The sequence below is a fragment of the Periophthalmus magnuspinnatus genome, chromosome 14 (assembly GCF_009829125.3).
Source record: "Periophthalmus magnuspinnatus isolate fPerMag1 chromosome 14, fPerMag1.2.pri, whole genome shotgun sequence".
NCBI lineage: Eukaryota > Metazoa > Chordata > Actinopteri > Gobiiformes > Gobiidae > Periophthalmus > Periophthalmus magnuspinnatus.
Genome location: NC_047139.1, coordinates 8,567,342 through 8,587,880, shown reverse-complemented (window position 1 = coordinate 8,587,880; position 20,539 = coordinate 8,567,342). Strand labels below are relative to the sequence as shown.

The 20,539-nt window shown below is 38.1% G+C and overlaps 3 protein-coding genes across 3 annotated transcripts in view; all 3 read left to right on the top strand.

Annotated features, from left to right (window-relative positions):
* LOC117381619 (actin-binding LIM protein 3-like) overlaps nucleotides 1-4,047 on the top strand; it is a 52,613-nt gene extending 48,566 nt beyond the window's left edge. Inside the window, exons 18-23 of the mRNA XM_055226323.1 lie at nucleotides 258-293; nucleotides 1,058-1,107; nucleotides 1,435-1,501; nucleotides 1,594-1,601; nucleotides 2,976-3,056; nucleotides 3,891-4,047. Coding sequence (XP_055082298.1) covers nucleotides 258-293; nucleotides 1,058-1,107; nucleotides 1,435-1,501; nucleotides 1,594-1,601; nucleotides 2,976-3,056; nucleotides 3,891-4,004 — 356 coding nt within the window. The 3' untranslated portion in view covers nucleotides 4,005-4,047. The remainder of the gene's footprint in view (nucleotides 1-257; nucleotides 294-1,057; nucleotides 1,108-1,434; nucleotides 1,502-1,593; nucleotides 1,602-2,975; nucleotides 3,057-3,890) is intronic.
* A 1,926-nt stretch (nucleotides 4,048-5,973) lies between these two features.
* sycp3 (synaptonemal complex protein 3) lies at nucleotides 5,974-8,575 on the top strand. The gene is given in 8 exon segments (XM_055226324.1): nucleotides 5,974-6,106; nucleotides 6,163-6,256; nucleotides 6,406-6,440; nucleotides 6,527-6,644; nucleotides 7,177-7,276; nucleotides 7,426-7,524; nucleotides 8,040-8,144; nucleotides 8,477-8,575. Coding segments are annotated over 8 exon segments (738 nt in total). The 3' UTR covers nucleotides 8,531-8,575.
* Nucleotides 8,576-9,168: 593 nt separating this feature from the next.
* LOC117381298 (actin filament-associated protein 1-like 1) overlaps nucleotides 9,169-20,539 on the top strand; it is a 41,821-nt gene continuing 30,450 nt past the window's right edge. The window contains 2 exon segments of the mRNA XM_055226321.1: nucleotides 9,169-9,368; nucleotides 19,144-19,272. Of these exon segments, the coding sequence (XP_055082296.1) occupies nucleotides 9,347-9,368; nucleotides 19,144-19,272 (151 nt within the window). The 5' untranslated portion in view covers nucleotides 9,169-9,346.

Below are 20,539 nucleotides of genomic sequence, written 5' to 3'. Positions count from 1 at the left end.
GTTGAGACAATCTTTGAGTTAAGGCCACTGTTTGGTCATGCAGAGATGTGTGATTTGATATAAGAGGAGATTTATGTAGTGGTTATTACTGTGAGAGAAGAGGACTCTGAGTATTTAGATGGAGGCAGATGATTAGAAGTAAAGCTCCAACCTCACTGCTCTGTTTTTGAGAATTAGTATTGTCGCATATTCTTATCTTAAATGTGTCTACTACTAAACTAATTACTTTCTTCATTCTCCTTTAATGCTGTCTGCAGCTGCCTTGTCCCGGTCTATCTCCATCACTGATAACGGTGAGTGTTTTGGACAAAATGTTAAGACGAGCAAAGCAGAAATGTGCCATATTTTTGTCCCTGTGTAATTGATAATTCAGCTGTTTTTTACTGAACAATATTGTGAAATTAAAATGAGATTACACCAAGTATTCAAAGCTGATACTAGTTTACCTGGCCAGTCAAAATTATTTTCTCATTCACTCTTAGCTGATTCACCAGACTCAATATAAGTAATCCATATGGTCTCTTTAGGGGTAAGGCATATTTTGTGCATTTATTCTAAACAGTTTCTTATCCAAGGCCTTGTAAGTCACCAATGATGACCCCATTACATTTCATAATCACATTGAGCTTGTAGCCCTCCAGAGCAGTCCCTTGTTTCTGCTGCATCATGCCGTTTCTCTGCCGTTTGACACCAGTGAAATCTAATTCCCTTCACTGTAAATGAGACTAGAGAGAGAGAGGAAGAGGAGAGGGTCTAAAAGAGGAGGGATACTGAGGAAAGACTAGATAGAATAAGAGATAAAGAGTAACACAAAGCCAAAAAAAAAAAGGCAGATAGTGAAAACTGAACAGTGAAAAACACAACTGAGACTTTGCTTACCTCTAGTGGCCAAACAGTGTCATTACAAGCATCAGTTCCATCAATATGTGATTAGGATGTAATGCTGTGTTGGATGTTGATATGTGCATCACTGGAAGATTTAAATATCCTATAGAAACTTAAAATGAATGAGGTAGCATCAGGAAATAATATTTGTTTTGCGCATTGGCTCTTTTAGACTACAAGTCATCTTCACTGCCAGACTACAGAAGAAATGGAGTCAAAAAGGTGAGAGGTGTTAACTGTGAGATTAAAACTAAACTAAACTTTAGGATTAATGTTTGGGGTTGCTATGACGTGGCCATCTTGGATCTTACAGAGACAAATTAGGCTTATTTTCTGTAAATCTGGAACGAATGTTGAATTGAAATTACATTATCAGATGATTTTCGTAGTGTATTTATATTTTCTTTTATGTTAATGAGTTTGTTCCTTCACAAATTCATGAGAGCATATTTACAATGTGACTATTAGAGCAATAAGGTTACCATATCCCCTTCTACATAATAGCAATAGCCTAAACATTATTTTATATGGTGTTTTTACTCTTTTCAGCCTGTAGGGGGAGCCACAGATTATTACCAGTATGACAGCAGTAATGCAGTTAACTGGCAGATTAGAGGTAAGTGTTAAACCCACTGTTCCTTATCTATTGTGACTTCATGATTACTCTTTCTTTGCATAATATATTTGTTGTATTTTTTTCTTTTTCAGAATATAAGGTAAGTCGCTCTGTCAACACTCAACTGTCGTGGTGAACAGTCAGTATCAGTAAGTAGTGCATGAGAATGAAAACACCGCTTTGGTTTTTGTTCAGAAATCACATTGTTTTCCATGAGGAGGCTTGTCATGAGCTTGTCACTTCTGAATGATGTGAGAAAGTTCACAAAGCTGCTGTCAAGGTCTGAGTCTGCAGCGGGGCTTTGTCATGTGAAACAGCACAGTTCATTGGGGAGTCGACACAAATGACAACTATATTCACGTTTAACAAGCTGTTTCTATCTAATGTCTTTAATTCATACTGAATTCCCTTGATAAAAATCTGTTTTAGACCTTATATATACATGCACTCTACCGGTCAAACGTTTAGACACATCTCATTCAATGTTTTTTTTTTGTTTTTTTTTTTGTTTTTTGGCTCCTCCCTCTACATTTTGTATATATACAGAACACATTAAATATACAAAATAAGATATATAGAATTATGTTACAAAGAAGAAAAGATAAATAACTCTACTAAATATTATATGTATATTTTATTATATGATTTTATATATTATGTTTATGTATTTATGTTATTATTATTATTATTATTATTATTTTAATTAATTTATTTATTTTTTACCCTTACCCTTTGCTTTGTCGGAAAATATTAGGTAGTTATTAAACTTTTGTTCTTTTCTACATAATTCCATATATCTTGTTTAATATATTTGATGTCTTCCGTATGTATCTAAAATGTAGAAAGTAGTAAGAAGGAGAAAAAAAAATTGATTTAGAGGATGTGTCCAAACTTTTGACTGGTAGTGTAATATCAAAATCAACCCAATTTCTGTTCTCTTGCTGCTCCTAAACTGTTAATTGCAACACTGGAATTTCCCCATTGTGGGACAAATAAAGATTCTCTTCTCTTAACCCTTATTTTCTTATCTTATCTTTGATTCCTTAAAGGCAATGAGGAATTTGTCTCTTAAAAACATAAGACTGTCATTTTATTTACATTTTTGTCCAATTAAAACTAAAATTACAAAAGTTGTCATACAGAACAGATTACATACATATAAAAATGTGATGTGCAGTATAATTAAAAATGTGTTCAACTCGTAGAACCTCGTAGTATCAAAGTGTGATAGTGATGTAATAACTGCATGTGGCCAGTAGAGGCTGACATACTTCTTTGATGGTGTTTGTAGTGTCTATATCTCTCCATGGTGCTGAAACAGTCTGTTCTGAGCTGACAGGCGTTGGCTTCAAAGACTGTTCTTAAAAAGATTTGGTAGTGCGTGCATCTCATCTTTTCACTTTCTTCTCCCTCTTTTTCTATCTCGCTACCTCTGTTTTACATCTCATCTCTTTCTCCTCCTTCCTTGTGTCAGATTTACCCCTATGAGGCTCTGGTGGTGTCGGTCAGAGGTGAGCAGCGTCTCCCCAGTGATGTGGACCGGGCCAGACTAGAGGTAATACACAGCTTTAAAACAGGGATTTTCTAGATGAACATCAATCAGTGACAGCCAGAAACAAACCTATAAATCTGCAGTAGCCTTTATAAAATGTTATATTTAAATGATCGTATAGGACTTTAATCCAATCCAGTCAAGCAATCTTTTCTACTTTGAGATGGTCATCCAATATATAAAAGCAAAAATACATCTCATTACAGGGAACTTCAGTTAAAATCACTATTACATTGGATATTCATCAATTCATAATTTAAACTTCTGGCCTGATCACAGTAAATCATGACTCCTGTGATTTGCATATTGATTTGGCTTACACTGGATACACTGTCTAATGCAGGGGTGTCCAAACTTTCTTCACTGAAACATATTTGAAGCTGAGGGCCACAGACCAGTGTCGATACAAGGAGTCAAACGGTGGATTTAACACAGGTTTGATAGAGACAATTTACCTTTAATAAGACTTCGAAGATTATTTTTAGGTCTGTGTCGCAATATAATGTGATGTTATTCGGGTTATAGAGGTAGAATCTCTTCAGTTTGTAGTAAAAAAATACTTCCTGATCAATTGGGCCAGTTTAGGAGGAGGCGTGAGGACCAACAAAAATTGATCTGAGGGCCGGATTTGGCCCCTGAGCCGTAGTTTGGACAGCCCTGGTGTAATGGCTTAATGACTTTGTTGAGGATTTAAATTTATAAATTATTGACACTGCAGTTTATTAATTATCCTGCTTGGTTCCAGTACATTACAACAATTGATTTTAAACATCAAAATAAGTAAACTAATAACTTGCTGGTATTTCTATAATAACAAAAATAAAACCTGTGTTCCAGCGCCATCTCTCCCCAGAGGAGTTCCACAGAGTTTTCGGGATGCCAATGTCAGCTTTCGACCGCCTTGCTCAGTGGAAGAAGAATGAGCTCAAGAAACAAGTTCGGCTTTTTTAAACAAGTCCAGTTATCGCTGTCCAATCTCATACAAATAAAGTTTACACAAAGAACTACTCACAGGTCCCTGAAGTAGCATTGGGACACACTTTTGTTTTGTTCTTTTAAAGCAATACACGAGTAGTCAAGCCAAAATGTGTCAAAACAGAAGGGAAAGATGAGTAAAACATGAGTCATTCTGAATCTGAATCACAACATGATTATAGGGAGTTACCTGCATTTCAATGTGTGGCCACAAGAGGGCAGTGAGTGGACATCAATTCAAGTATAAAATCAGTTGTGTTTTTTATCATTGTGAAAAAGAACCCATTTGGTTTGTTGACTGTTTTCTATTATCAAATGATGCTTGGGTTTGTTTAAATATCACTGTACAGTTAAAATGATTTATTTATTAAGATGCAATTACAATTACATGTATTATTTTGTAATTTATTCCAGATTTAAACTATGATGGTCAAATATATGTCAGAAATTCAGGTAGTCATCTGGACAGTGTTTTTGAAATCAAGACCTTTTGATAGCTAACTGGTTTTCATTTTCAGTCCTATGATCTTAAAGAAAATGACTTCAAAAAGGTTGGCCACATGACTACCTCTGAACGTTTTTCTACTATGAACCATTCCTGGACAAATGAAGGATTACAAAGACGAGTCAGATATGTACGCTTCTACTTTTATATAGCAGCCCCTAATGCAACTGTGACAAAGCCTATTCCCAGAGCATCAATTTTATTTTATAGGCTTTTACAAAAGAGCAGTTAAATGGAGATTCAACAGTAATTTAAGTTTAAAAACAAAAAAAAAACATACATTTGTTTAACTGTATGTGTGTAACAACCTAAATATGAACTGCCACAGGTCTATTATTTTGCATTTGGAGAAATATTGATCCGTGTAAGATTGATGAATTTTGTAGGTTAGATTTGGACACGGAAAAGCAAAGTAGAGAAAGTAAAGGATTATTTTTAGTATTGGGGTCGAGAGGGACTAAAGGGTGCATGAAGAAGGAGGACAAGAGGGCTGTAGACATGTCACATAGGAGTGGATTCGTGTGGAGAATAATTAGACTGTTTTTGAATGTGCACAGGCAAGGAGATGGCAAGTAGAGATGTGGGTAGGTTGTTTTGGCATACGAATCAGAAAAAGGCTAATGATGCCCAAATATGGTGTTATTGAAATCTAAACATGAAACAGTTCTTCTTCAGGGACTACTTGTGTGAATGTGTGGGAGTGTAAAAACGTCCAAAACAGCATAATTGTGTGCTAAAGTAGACTACCCAAGTGTTTTGAACGGAATATTTACACCTTGCAGCATCACATCTGTCCACAGTTTTTAAATAAACAAAATCAAAATAATATCTCCTCTTCATTTGTTTATGTGCAAGTGTGCCCTAGTTTTTAGGTTTATTTTTTATGTAGATAATAAACAGTATAGCCTATATATATTTGAATCATGTCTGACATTAAAATAAACTTACATACTTACTTTTGCCATATGTAAGCCCACACACAATTAAATAAATAAAATAAATTGGGATGCTAAAAAAGGGAAAAAAGCTTTTGACATGCAAAGTAGCCTGAGAGTAAGAGAGAGTAGGCCTACAGGCTACTGCAAGTTAAACATTAAATGAAGGACAGGATGTTTTAGCAGTGATAAATGCTAAATGGTCACTTATTTATATGGGGCTTTTCCACCTTCAAAGCACTCACAGCGTTTTAAAACAAGGAACCACTCACCCATTCACACACATTCATACACTAATATACCCACACTTTTAATAAAATTGTGTCTTCGTCATCTGTTGCTATGTCAAACCAATGCTATGTCTGACCAATCATAGAAAAGAACGTGATTTATTTTATCCAATGAAAAAATAGAACTTGTGTGCAGTGGCGGGAAAATCCGACAGCAGTTTTTCGCTTTGCTAACTTTAACTGCTAGTCTTTTCTCAAAACAGAACAGACTAAAAATGTCTTCAGCTAGAAAACAGATGAAGAAAAAACACGTGGAGAAGAAGTCTGACAAAGTAACGTTACTTGATTTCACAGAAGATGATGGAGTTAAGAAAGTGTTTAGTGGTTCAGAAGATGAGTCCACAGCAGGTACTGTAGCATTGAAACTAATTGCTAGGCTAACTGTTTACCTGTTTAATTTAGAGCTAGCTAACCTACTTTTTCTCTTTAAAATGAAACTCCAGTCGTGGACAAAAAACGACCTGCTGATTTTGATGAAGAGGAGCCCAGTGCGATGGGGTGGGCTATTACTTGATTAATTAATAATTATAATTTATTCACTTACAAGTGTTTTATCAAAATAGTTACACAAAGCAAATTCATTCATTCATTGTTCTAGTGGAGCATTAGCAAAAGTCGGATAGTGTTGCATGTGTTTTGTTTTTCAGAAATGAAGTCATGTCCATGATTGAGAAATTTGGGGGTATGTTTTTTGTTTCTTATAAAGAGTAAATTAAAGTCCATTTGCATCAGTAGCTGTCACTGTAATGTCCGTCTGTCTGTTTGTAGCTGATATCAGTAAGTCAGTGCAGGCCAAGAAGAAACGCCTAGAGGCTTTGACCAAAAACTACATGAAGGGAAGTCAACAGAAACTGGAGCAGCTCTGGAGCAACTACCATTCTGAACGGTATTCTCTCATCATTGCCATATACAAAAAAACTATGTATATAATGTTAAATGGCCCTGCATCTGGTGCATGTGGTAATCTTAAGTATCAAGATGTCCTCAAGCGACATCATCACCTTAGCTCTGTCTGCGGTATATTTAGTAAATATTTCAAGATCTTATGACTAACCAGTAAATAAAAAAGAAAATGCTGAATGAATCACACAGCCTGTACTTTTATTACAGGCCTAATACGTCATATCCAAACTATTGCCGTTTGCTTTTGCTGAATAGTATTTTCATTAAACAGTCTTTCACTTGAGATCTCATTACAGGACTTGACTCTTCTGCCCCCCTGCAACAGTTGCAGGTAGTAACATGAGATAGTAATGTTATTATACAATCTTTTAATAGATGAGGCAAAGTACTCAGCTCAGAAATAAAATTCTTACTAAATTCTTAATATCAAGAGCAAATTGAATAGTAATACGATAACAAATTGTCATTAAAATGTGATATTAACCTGTATAATTTCTTTTCACTGGTGTGTTCAGACAGAAGATGATGGCACAATACTCGCAACAATTCTCAGCGGCGCTGCAGCAGTGGGAGGCTGAGGCGCAGAGAGCTGAGGAGCAGAAGGAGAAGCTCAATGTAAAGTGTCTGCTGTAGGGTTATAGTTCATAATGGGACTTAAACGTGCAGCGAGTCAAGATGTGTCTGTTATTCATATACACAGCATATATAATGCTCAATACCAAAACATTAGATGTTGCCACTGTTACAACAACATTTTTTTTCAGAATCTGGTCCGGCAGCAGCAGAAAGTTTTACAACAGAGCAGAGTCGTACAAAACCAGAATTTGAAGACAATCAGAGAGTTATATGAGCAATTTATGAAGGTAGGTGAACTTAGTACATTACCCAAGTCTTGTATATTCAAGTCTACAGTGAAAACAAAGTACACACATCTCAAATAAATATTTGGAAGTATAATATTCACTTAATGTTTATTACTTGAGTTTCTGGACCTATTCCAGATTTAATAAATGATAGAATTGAGGACATAATATTAACAGTAACTCAGTCGGTAGAGTCTCCACTGATCCGAAGTTTGGTAGTTCGAATCCCGCTCTCGACATAAACATCACTGGTTGAGCGATCAGATCCTCTGACCCACAGGTTGGCAGGTGTGATTCCAGCTCTGAATCCTGCTGTTGTGTCCTTGGGTAAGACACTTAACCCACCTTGCCCCCATTGTTTGCATACGTGTATGAATGTGTGTGAATGGGTGAGTAGTTCCTTGATTCAAAGACCTTTGAGTGCCTTGAAGGTGGAAATGCGCAATATAAAACTCTGACCATTTACCATAACATTACTGTGACAATTTCCATATTTTGGATGTTTTTTTTATTAGAACATGGGAGAGATGGAGAAGAGCCATGAGACATTCCTACAGGGGGCGCAACAGGAGCTGAGGAAGGAAATGGCCACACTGCAAAAGAAGATCCTTATGGACACAGTCAGTGGAATAAGACTTAATGATGTTAGATGATTGGATATATAAGGCAATGGTCACTTAACCCATAGCATCCCTCCCACACGCCTGCTGTGTACTGGAGCATAATTTAATACATAGCACACATTATAACACAAATAATGAAATGTGTACATCAGACTACAAAGGGTTCCAACTTTCCAGGTATGAGCTATGAAAAATTAAATAGTAACAAACAGCATAAAAAAAATTAAGAATACTCACAACATTAGTTAAAACTCAACAGTTTTCTTCTACTTAAATGTAAAGAATATTTTTAAAAATTGAGACATTTTCTTCTTGTTTTGTGTCCACAGCAGCAACAGGAGATGGCCACTGTTCGCAAGTCCCTTCAGTCCATGCTGTTTTAACTTGAATCTTCTTATAATGTCTTGTTGGTGTTGTAGAAAAGCCAAATTTTGCCACCTTTGTATTTATTTATTTATTCAGATTTGCATGTAATTTAAATATTTAACCAACTACATTACATTAAATGATGTTGGATGGAAGTTCTATTTTGCTGGCAGATTTTAAATAAATATTATTGCTTTCTTAATGTAATATATGATGATGGAGTGATTTATTTACTCATGAAGTGACAAATGTTTAGCTAGAGTCTCACAAAGATATTGCAGGATTATTAATATTGACTTGGTGGACTGGCATGGAATTTACACCAGCGGGCGCTCCGATCTCTACCAGTACCTCACACGTTTTATTACGTCTTGCTGAAGGACAAGAGCTGTATGAACATGCAACAGCTGGATTCAAACTGCCAACTTTTCCTATTGGTTAGCTCCTGACTGTAAGACTGAAAAAGGTTAGTTTTTGATAGTAGACTTTGTCATCAAACAAACGAATGTAGATTAACTGGACTATATTGCTTCATAAAATATATGTAATGATCTCATCTGTTCCTCAGGTGGTCCTTCCTCTGAGTCTCTTCTGTGTTTATGTCCTGCTCTAAACGTCCCGGCGCTAGGACCGCGCAGCCCCGGGTCCAGGCGGATCTGGAGTAAACCTCAGAAGCTTCTTTGGCCGAAGTGACTCACGGCCGCACGGAGGCAACAGACCTCCGCTGTGTCTCAGAACACGCCCCGTATGTTAATAAAAGTAACTTTTGAATGAAACAACCGAGGAATTGTTAGAGGAAACAGCGGGGTGACGGGGCCTGCAGAGCCGCAGTCATGGAGTCAAAGCGACAGACCGGTGAGTAAAAGTTTGCTTTGTTCTGACTTTATTGAAAATGCGCTCCGGTCCATGTCCCGGGCCAAACGAACGCTCTGCGCCGTTACAAGAGGTATGTGTGGCCTGCTTTAAATGGAGTTCAGTACTTTTGTATCAGACTGTATACATTATTAACATATCGGCTTTAAGAGGGGCATGGTACACCTTTACTCTGCGTGAGCGAGCGCAACTTTGGAACAACAGGGAGGAAACTTGTATTAACCAGTGTTTAAGTGAGTAGCACTTGTATAGGTCACTCATTGAAGGTATTTCTGCATTGGTGCTGTGGGCGATTCTGTGTTTCCGATGTCCGTCGTAAACAGAGCTGTCCCGGGCTGAGGTAATGCTCATGCTCCGGTTTAACGGAGTAACGGCTGCCTGACGTCATGCGCGTGCCAGTACGTGCTCCGGATTGCGCGCCGTGCGTAAGAGCGCGTGGAGGAGGAGAGGCATCCTCAGGTACAACACGGCGGTGATGCAATCCGAGCCCAACTCAGGAGTGCCGCGTTGGAAGCGGCGCTGCTGGAGGCTACACCGGCTCAATGGCCGCTCTGTCCCGGGCCTGAGGCCACAGACTGGGCAGGAAACTGCATTATGTTACTCCAGGTGATGGGCATCGCCTGCGAGCGAGACGCAAAACAATGGCCATTGTGTGAAAGATAAGGTGACGACTGTAGATGTAAGTGCTTATTATAGCCATGCACAAAAACATGAGCTCTTTGCATATGACATGCTCGGGATGCTCAGTATGAATATAGCTTTAATTGAGTAATCGGTTTTCTGTTCCCTGGTACTCGGAGTTGAAATGGTGAGCAGTTCCATGATCTAAAACGGATGTCAACTATTTATGTGGGTGTGTTTTATGAAATTATATCTGTCCACTAGACTGAAAAAGTAACTTGATGAGTAGTTGGAGGTGTGTGCCAAACAGTTGTGCAGCTGTGCATGCATTTGTGCTGTGGAAAAACTCACTCATAGTAACTGCCACTGGTGTAGTTTGGAGCTTAAAGCAGCAGTCATATCTTTACTCTGGACAGGACGCAGAGTGACCAGCCTTGACCTCCACATGGGCCATACATTTCCTCTTCCTCTCCCCCCTCCTCTGTGCCCTCAGTCACAGAGTTCACTGGTTAAACTATAACCCATTTTTCAACTGCAGCACTTGTGCCAGTATATTTATGTACACACACTCACACAGAGAGTGTTCTATTGATGCTTACTTTTTAGTCACAGTTACATGTGGACTTAGAAAAAGTTCTTTTTCTTACATCTTGAGCCTGGTTTATGGGCATCTAGCTGGAGGATTTGGCTCTTGTGCATTTTCTGAACTATTAACTTTACTTAAATTGCCTTATTTTTATGCAGCTTTAAAATAAACTAGATGAAGTTGCTTGTTGTTTAGCTTTATCCAAGTGTTTGTGTTCTAGTACATCAATTGTACTTGCTTTGCTTGTGGCCATAAGGCAGAAAAGTTACAAAGAGACACCCCCAACATACACTGATAATACTATGAACAATATGATATGGTCTTGCCTTGTCTTTACTGCACTTTAGGTTCCCTGCTACTCCCACTCATCTCCTCAACATTTACCATCCATAGACAGTGATAAGATACAAGAGGAATGTCCAATATGCCGTCTGTTTCTTTTAAAGGTTTTTGTCACTTTGATCTAAATGGGATTTTTAAATAGCCCCTCTCAGTGCTAAACCCCAGGCGTGCAATGATGCCATCCACATCTTGACATGAAAATGTGAATTACAGGATGCTGCATCACTCAAGTAGACTTTTGTCTTGGAGTGAGTTGCCGGGACTGCCAGGACTTGAACTTTGAACCCTGTTTGAAGAGGAGGGGTGTTTGGAGAAGCCAAAAGGAGTTTAGGAGACGAATCAGTGAAAAGACGAGGAAACTTCAAATCTATAGAGACTTGGGCCAATGGGACAGAGGAGAAGCAGAGAACACAACAACTCCAGGCTGTACATTTTTGTGTCATAAAAAAACAGACAAAACTCAAACTTGTTTATCAAAGAATTTGAGATATTTCCTGCAAAATTCCCTTTAGTGCTTTTCAGCGGTCCCATGGGAAACTAATGCAGATAGACTGAATTATCCATCAAATACTTGAAAATTATTACTTTCTATTAGTTCTATGGCATTATATTTTATTTGCACAATTATTATTAGGTCCCATCAACAGTTATAGCCTGGAACCATATCCATTCATATTGCACATGATTTCTAATAGGGACTATGCCCCAGGAAGTTGCTATTTTACAACTCAAGCTGCACATAACAATAGTCATTTTACATTTCCCATCTCCATTAAAATTATGGGCCTATGGAATGTTGGGATGTCAATTATATTAGCCTTCAGTTACTGTGTTTGTCCAGTGATGTTATGCCCTCTTCCTCACTTCCTGTTTGCATTCCTTTCATTCTTTCATTGATTATCTTTCACTTATTCTGTTATGGCTCAGAGGAAGCAGAGGCCTCTCCATCTGCTTTGGGTGTGCGATGGATGACACACTGGGGAGGGAATACAGGTTCCACATAGTACAAGGGTCAGATGAAACCAACATTATGAAAGAAAGAAGAAAGAAACCAGGTCAACAGACTAACAAACCCAACAACTGTAATTAGTCTTGATATAGTTTTGGTTTGGTCCTGTTCCAGTCTTGGTTAAGTCATGCTCTATCTGTAGTCCATGTTTAGTTCCTGGGTTTAGTCCCAGTGAAGTCCCAGTCTTGATATGCTGAGCAACTGTGAGTTCAACCTAAAGCATGAATAACATTTGGTTAAAATAGTAAGAAAACAGTGAGGCAGTGATTTAAACATGTCAATAATGATACAATTTCAGAAAAAAATGGATCTATCTCACCAAAGTATGCTTCTAAATGCACACATTGCAAACAGGTTAGAGAAATAAAATACAACAAAATGTTTTAAACGGCCACTGCTGCTGCTGTTTTGTCATGGCTTATTTGGATTTGTGAGTCAAGTTTTTCTGCAGTCCGCCCAGGGAGTCTCCTCAGGGCTGGGCTGGTCTTTGGGAGTAAGACTTGGGACTTGAGGGTCTGGACTTGTGAACTCTGTCAGTGAAGGTCAGGTGGAAATGTGGAGAAAGAAAGTATCCCGCTGCTATCTGAAAAAACTCATGTAGGAGCTCATGTATATCATCCAAAATAAGACTGTTGGTCCTATGATTTTCTTGACTTTGGCGCTGGTTGGTGAGTATATTGTATAGTTATCAAAATGTTTAAAAGATACAGAGTTCATTTGCAATAACAGATCTCTCTTGTTACCAGCTTCTACAGATATTATCAATGAAAGTAATGTAGAGTAGAATTTATCAAGGGAGGATGGACTCATATTTTCATAGCAGCAAAATACATTTGGCTGAAAACATTGCTATACAAAGAATAAACTGCAAGCAACTGAGTACTTTTAAAAAAAATGGCACTCTTTTTAGAATTTTCCATATGTCTTAAAAGTGAGCAGAGAATTGTTGGTCTTAAAGGAAACTCTATACACTTAAAATGAAAAGGAAAAAACAATTAGAGTAATCTGTACAAGTAATTGCAGTTCTTGTTAAATTGGAAGTTCTGATCATTTGGCGGCTGTTTTTTTGCCAGTTGTTGCAGCAGCTGATTTGGCTCTTTTTATATCAGATGCCCTCCCATTCACTGTCCAGTTGTGGGCAATGGGGTTGTCTTGCACAGTGACACAATGGTTGTATGCACCTTGAGCGGGAATCGAGCTAGCTCTCCTACACAGACTATTACAGTGCGGTTTGTTTATAGCATGTGTCGTGTATGTTCAAATAAAATGCACTTTCTCTACCAAATAAACCACTAAAAAAAATAACAGCTAAGTTTATGGCTATACTTTGGAGTTATCCATGAGCAATAAAATCTTCATGGATACAAGACTCCCTGCCAGAAAAATTACATAGTGTATCGTAGCGTAATATGAGCCATTTAAGTTTATGTTAAGCAGTATTTCGATATTCATGTCTGTGCTCTATGTTCTAATGATGTTCATGTTATCGCCCGTCAACAAAAGTGGAAAAGCCTCTGGGCCTGTATGTAATGCTTCACAGCTGACTCTTTAGATCTCTTCACAAACATGACATATAAAGGTGTCGTTTTCAGTATTCAGGTCTGACATTGATGGGGTTGTGAAGTGGCTTTGGTTAAATATGTAATGATTCGGAGGTATAGCTGAGGTTAGAGGGATAAAAGTGTCCTCTCTGTCAGGGAGGCCTGGTACATTATGTGGTCAAATAAAGTCCAGCAGTAACAGCGATGGTGGTGAGTTATGGCTGTTGTGTTGTGAGCAGTACAAATCAGTTCAAATGGGAGTCATATGCTCTGGTCCCATGACTGACCTCTTTCTGAAAAAAGAGCATACATAAAACACTGAAGGAAATCATATAATAGACTCACATTTCACTTATTTCAGTTTTATTACTGTTGTATAGGACATTATATGGAGTCAGACCTGTGGGTTCTGTAATGCTAAATCTGTTTCAGGAGGATGTTATTGTCATATTGTTGTCATAAATTGGATGGCAATGGCTCAGTTGGCACATACTACCGCTGTGTCTTTGGGCAAGACACTTAACCCACCTCACCCCCTTATGTATGCCTACACTGGTGTGTGATTGGGTGAGTGGTTTGTTGATTGAGTTTGTTGATTGAGTTTTTTGGTTTGTTGATGTAAAGCGCTTTGAGTGCCCAGTTGAGGTATGTAAGCTCCATAATGTGACCATTTAACAAATAATGTCTTACACACTGCAGTGTTTTACCTAAAATGAATTGCATTAAACAATTATTTACAGACTATATTTAAAAAGAAGTTATTGAGAATGTATGATTTGTTTCTGTCGTAATTTCTTTTAATGAACAGTTTGACCTGGGTGGCCTCAGTTACAGTTACATACTGTAGATATAAGGAATAACTCATAACTTTTTAGGCTCTTGTGACTACATTTCATCCTGTCAAACCTATTCTGTCAATTGATGCTATCAATAGTGCTTGTGTGCTGAATATGTTCATGTTAACAGTGTGTGTGGGGGGGGGGGGCTGAGGGCCGGGGGGGTGAGGGCCGGTGGGGTGGGGTCACAATGGCCCCTCTGTGGAGTGAGAGAGCGCAGCCTGAAGAACAGCTGATTCTCAGCGTCTGAATCCCAGGTCTCCAGAGACACACCAATATGTGAAGGGATCAGGGACAGAGCGAAGAGAGAGAGGGAACGAAAGGAGGAGGGAGAGATCGAAAAAGAGAGAGGGAAAAAAGAGACAGCAAAGTAGGAGTGAGTGAGAGAAAGCGGGAGGAGAGAGGCGGGGGTCGCAAAATTTAAAACTGCACCAGGTGGTGGCAAAGATATGTTAGACCGTGCAGTGCTTCACATAAATTGGGTTCAGTTGATAAAATGTTATTTATAAATGTATTAAGTGACATTTTAAGTTTATAGTTAGACTTTTTAAAGCAACAGTAATTTCAGATTTTCTTATTCTCTGCACAGCTATAAGAATCCTGCATTTACACAAGTAAATCAATGTGTCATTGTTCCAGTGCCTTAGGAAAAGTCAAAAGACATAAAACCTTAAGAAACCCATACAAATCATTACACAGATCTTTTTGGAAAGAACGGAAGCAGCGAAAGCTATGATTTTGTCAATGACTAAACTTTTGCCTCCTCAGCTCCAAGTTTATCTGTTCTGAAATCAGGACAAAGGCTGAATGTGAATGTCCTCAGTGACTCCACCACACTGTCACTGATCATCTCTATTTTTAGTGCTCAGTTTATTCTCAAACATGGGAGAAGAAGTGGAGAGACGCAGGTCTATAATTTGAGTTAGTCAGCTTATTATCACATCCCTCACAGCTGACTTCTCCCTAAAAACTCAGTTTGAAGCTTTAGGGGCGACAGGATGAAGGACCCAGCGGGGCGCCGGAGAACAAGAAAAGGAATATAAAATGGTGGAGTGATGAAGAAGAGGAGAGATGAAGGCAGATCTGAAATGAAGAAAGTGTCAAAGCAGGAAAAGCACAGCTGCACGGGCACAACAGCTGCAGTTTAACCCAGAGCCCACCGATCCAGAGGGCAGCAGAGAGGGGCCGAATGTAGAGCGTAAACGGGTTATAATGAGCTTTTATTTGTCACCACATACACAGCACTGCACTTAAAATAACCAGTAGTGATGTGCTGTGCTTATTTGGTCCCATGTTATGCAAAATACATACATTTTTTGCTTTTTACGTTATAATATTATATCATCTATGGCATGGAGATGTTGTGATTTGTTTCATACACATGTTTTTTTTCTGATTCTCCAAAACTAAAAAGCTTGCCATTGGTTTATTGCAAGTCGAGATCCTTTTTAAAGTCCACACATGGTTCAGACATGCTTTGATCATTTCAGTTTTACCTCCACTATTTTTTTTTGTCTGACGTATTGCTTTTATTCAGTTGCTGTGAGCAGGGTTGCCTCTCCACAGATCTGACCTCCAACTTGGCATGATTTTGCCACTTGCCTGTCCCAATGAAGATTGATTCCTTAAGAAAACCAGAAAAGTTACATAGCACACCTTAACTAATTCAACTTTACTGTATGACAAAATGATAGCAGAGATGAACGCACGCACACATTTTCTTCCATTGACACAATATGCTAGCAACTGTTAGTCGGAACAGCTGCCACACCCACTTCACTTTAGGGACAGCAGCAGCCCTGGCGGTGTGGGTGTAAGTTCCTGTGTTGTTTTTTGTTTGCACTGGTCTGACCGTAGCTCTGTGCGCTGTCTAATTTTGGCCATGCTGAGGACAATGGAGCATTGTTGAAGGGGATATGAGAGAGGGCCTTTTTCTGAGTCGCTTTGTGCCCAAGATGAAAGAATAATGCAATTTTTGATCCTTGTCTAACCCTGGAGGTACCAAGTCTTTGATTACAACATGTTTTTACAAAAGTTTGGAGATGGTCACAAACAATGGGGGACTTTAGTAATGGACACTGAAAAACTAAACTATAGAAAGGTAGCGTGAGGGCAACAAATCTTGGGTTTTTAAGCTGTGGTATGTACATATATCACAAAGCAATTTCCAAGGTGATGCCATAAATGCATATTTAAAAAAAAAATCACAACTATTTATCTTTTACCTTGTCTGCATTTGTCTAATTCCTGATAAAGATAAAACACGATCACAAATGCAGACAGAGTAGCAGTGTCTCATTGTTAAATACCAGCTTGATTAAGAGTTTAAATAGCCCCGGGGCGTGTCCCGGGTGAGCAACAAATGTGTCTCCAGATCCTGTTTCTCTGGACACATTTAACACATTCACACCTTTACATAGACTGGCCACATCAGATCACTGCGGAAGGTTAAGGAGGTCAGACCAGGGCCTAATGAGCTAATATACTCAATTACTCAACTAAAGTGTTTCTTTAAAGTTTATTTGTTTTTTTATTGACCAGTAGATGGCAGATAATGTGTCTGTTCCCCCATCCCCTCACCTGTCCTTTGTTCAGACTCCCCTGTGCGTTCTGTTCTTCTTCCGTGAGGCCAAAGCCAGGACATTATCAGACAGCAGTAACCTTGATAGCATCTAGTGGTGATATGTGGCAATACAACGGGGGTGGGTCAACCAATCTAATTATAAATGGCAACTTTAAGTATCATTTTGGTTTTAGTCTGTTTATAAACTTTTAATTTTTCTTAGCAAGATAGTTAGCAAGTTTCATCTAAGTAATTATCTGGGAAGTTTGATCAGGGCTTTGGCTGGAAGTAAGTTTTGTTTTACTTTATATTCTCATCGAAACAGAGCTGCAATCAAACTGAAATTGTTAGAAAATTGCAAAAACTTTAGAGAACTTACTATAAAACCTATATAATGTAGTTTAAACCTCTACAAACATGTTCTGAAATGTGGGATTCTAGTTACGCAGCTCATATTTCTCTTAGTCTCAGTTGAATTCCAAGTTACATTTCACAATTTTATTTTAAACATTTTGCAGCTCTATAAGATAACAAATAAGCATCCCAGACAAACTTTATAAACTATATGTTACAAAGTGTCGTGGTGCAAATAACAAACATCCCAAATCGAATCAAAATTTTCTACAATAAAGAAGCAATTAGCCGCACACGCGCTTAAAAAAGAGTCTCAGGTCTCAAATGAGTGAAAGTAAATTGTTTGTCGCTGCAGTCGACATTTGTTAAAATAAACAGTTTACGGTCTCTGAGCTCAGGCCTCAAGTGTGTCTTTGAACTTTGGATTTTGTGTGTTGACAAATACATCACAGCATTTCTCAAGCCAAAAACAATAAAGAAATCATGTTTTTTAAATGTGGTCCTAGTGCGCGGGATATGTAGGTCATGTGGAGGATAATAAAATCTACAGCATTTGACTTTTATGAGTTTAGTTTAAGTTGAGTTTAGTTAAGATGAGTTTGAAACAGTTTACATTGTAGTTTTTGGAAGTATGACTTTTAATTAGATGAGTTTTAACAATTTTAAGACCACAGACAGTTGAAATTAATAACACAAATCATCTCTTCATTACGGAGGCTTTTAGCTGGTTCTGATGAATTGAAATGTGGAATTTGAATATAAAATGTAATATGTTGGAAACAAGAAAAATGAGCAAATGTTAGAGTTTGATTGTGGCAAAAGGGCAAGATTACGTTGGCTAGTCAACTGAGTAATAGCGTCTCTTTGTTTGATTTTTGTTGACAAATGTGTGTTTAAATTCTAACTTTCTCTTGGCTAAACCAACATTTTTGTGAAGCCCTGCAAGACGAGTGCTGTTTTGATCTTGACCTCCATAAAAATGAAATAAAAACATATCAACCGCTAACCAGCAAGTTAAAATAATATCTTTAAGTTCATATAATTCTCCGTAGGTCAAACCAGAGCACATCTCTCTTATCTCTTTACATTCCCAGACTACAGTTATGAATGAGCGCACCCATTTTCTAACACTATTTCAAGTGAATCTACAGACACTTTTCTTTGGCATTAGTTACAGTTGGGGAAGGAAATAGCCCCACCCCCCCTATCTCCCCCTCAAGCTCGTTGGATCTCGGCCAGGACACAGGCAGGATGTGTCCCAGATCCTGGACCATTGTCAAAGTCAACAACTCTTACTCACAACCGTAGACAGAGTGTAATATCGGAGAAATAAAGTTGGTAGCCAGCTGCTGTTGAAGGCTTGTATTGAATTAAACGAACCAATAAAGATAATGGTGGGCAAATAAATAGAATGTTATGTGATGGTAAGAATTTCCTTCCTGTCAGCTGTTGTAACAGGCGCGTCATCGAGATACACACACATGCTTTAACTTAGACCTATTAAGAAACAACTCGATCCAAATTACATGCCCAATTTACAATGCATTCTTAATTCTTAGAGGTGCGCTACGTAACTTTACTGCTTGTCTACATGGAGATGTTACTGATTTGCATGAAGTGTCCCTCAGTATGGTATTAAACTTGGCTATATACATGGAATCAAACAGAAGATGGCAACAGCCCCAGTTGCAGGTCAGTTCTGTGGAGAAGAGACAACCGTACAAATGGTTTTCAAGGCAACATAAACCACTTACGTGTTTACTGATAGAGTTTAATGCCATACTGTAGAACATTCAAGCATTAATATCCCCAGAATAGTTACATTGTGCGTCTTTTATCATTTTGTATTTTTGCGTAGGACTGTTTCTGTTTCTGACAGATTTGCCTTTCATTCTGTGTTTTCAGTTCTGATGGAGCGTCTGGTGAATGAGCTGAGTGTTTTGTTGAAAATGTTGGACCAGGAGGCAGTGAGTCCAGCCACAGCAGACAAGATGAACTCTGTACGAAACCTCCTCGAGTCAGTGCAGCTGTCCGGTACGTATCCATGAAACGGATTTTACACTGCCAGCTATGGAATGACATATTGAGAGTGTGTGAGTGTTTTGGAGATAAGTGTACCATTCTATCAACTTTTGGACAAGTATTATCAGTATGTGCTACTTGTATTAACTACAAATAACTGTAAACTTCTGGTAAAGTTATTATTGCAATCAAATATTTCATTGATTTAAAGTGACAAGGAACTGCTTCTGCACATTCCCGCACCGCAGACTTTAATCTTTGAGTCTGAAACAAAACTGAGCTGCCTCTAAAGTAAATGTCACCAGGATTAGTCAAGGTTTGAGGAATTATGTGAAAAAGCCAATATTTTCATTTGCTCAGTATTACTACAATATGGGTCTCTGGTTTGTGCTCTTGGATCGTCTAACCTTTACCAAGCGTATACTTATAAATACAGAATTTAAATAGATTTTTCATGACATTATTAAAATATTTTCTTAATTGAAAGTGACAGGATGACATGAAAGAAGGGAGTGTGTCTGCGTCCTATCTGTGGTAAAGGCTTATTCTATAATTAGATCATTTAATTGCCGCGCATTCAGTTTCAATTTGTATTAAACACCCGCTAGTTCAGAATCCAGTCAAAAGTGTAATTGCTAATCACCTAATTGACTATCCACACCTTCTTCTATCTTCAAAATTAACAAAAATCCCACTTATATGCAAGGTTAATATTCCCATGTGATGCATTGTCTGTGCAGGGTCTATGTTGTTGTTTGTTTATCAGTGAATTCTGGTACGTCGGCAGGATAAGGGGATTTCTGTAAGAGGATAATGAATTGTAAACTTCAAATCGGATCAGAGTAGGAGGTCAAAGTAAAGGAGAGACACAACTCATCTCCTCTTCTTATGACTGTTTGTCAATGAGACCACTGCTCACTCAGGCGTCTGACACTGGCTTAGCATAATCCACTGCACTTTTTATACCTGTAATAATCTCAAATCAGACTGAAAAACATTATAATTTGGTTGTTTTTATTGGCTTGTAGACAGTATTACATACTATCAGATTTACATCAATGGTTTATAATGAGAAAAGTGCTCAAGATAAGAAATAATAACTGTAAGGTGGTTTGGGAAAATTCAAAAGCAATTATGGGAGAAGTAATTAACACTTATTAACTGCGTATTGGCATTGACATTTTGAGATATCAGGTTATATTTTCAGGAAGGCAGAAACTATAAACATACACAGTTGCTCGCCCATTGACCAGAATCACGGTCAATCACAGATAAGAAG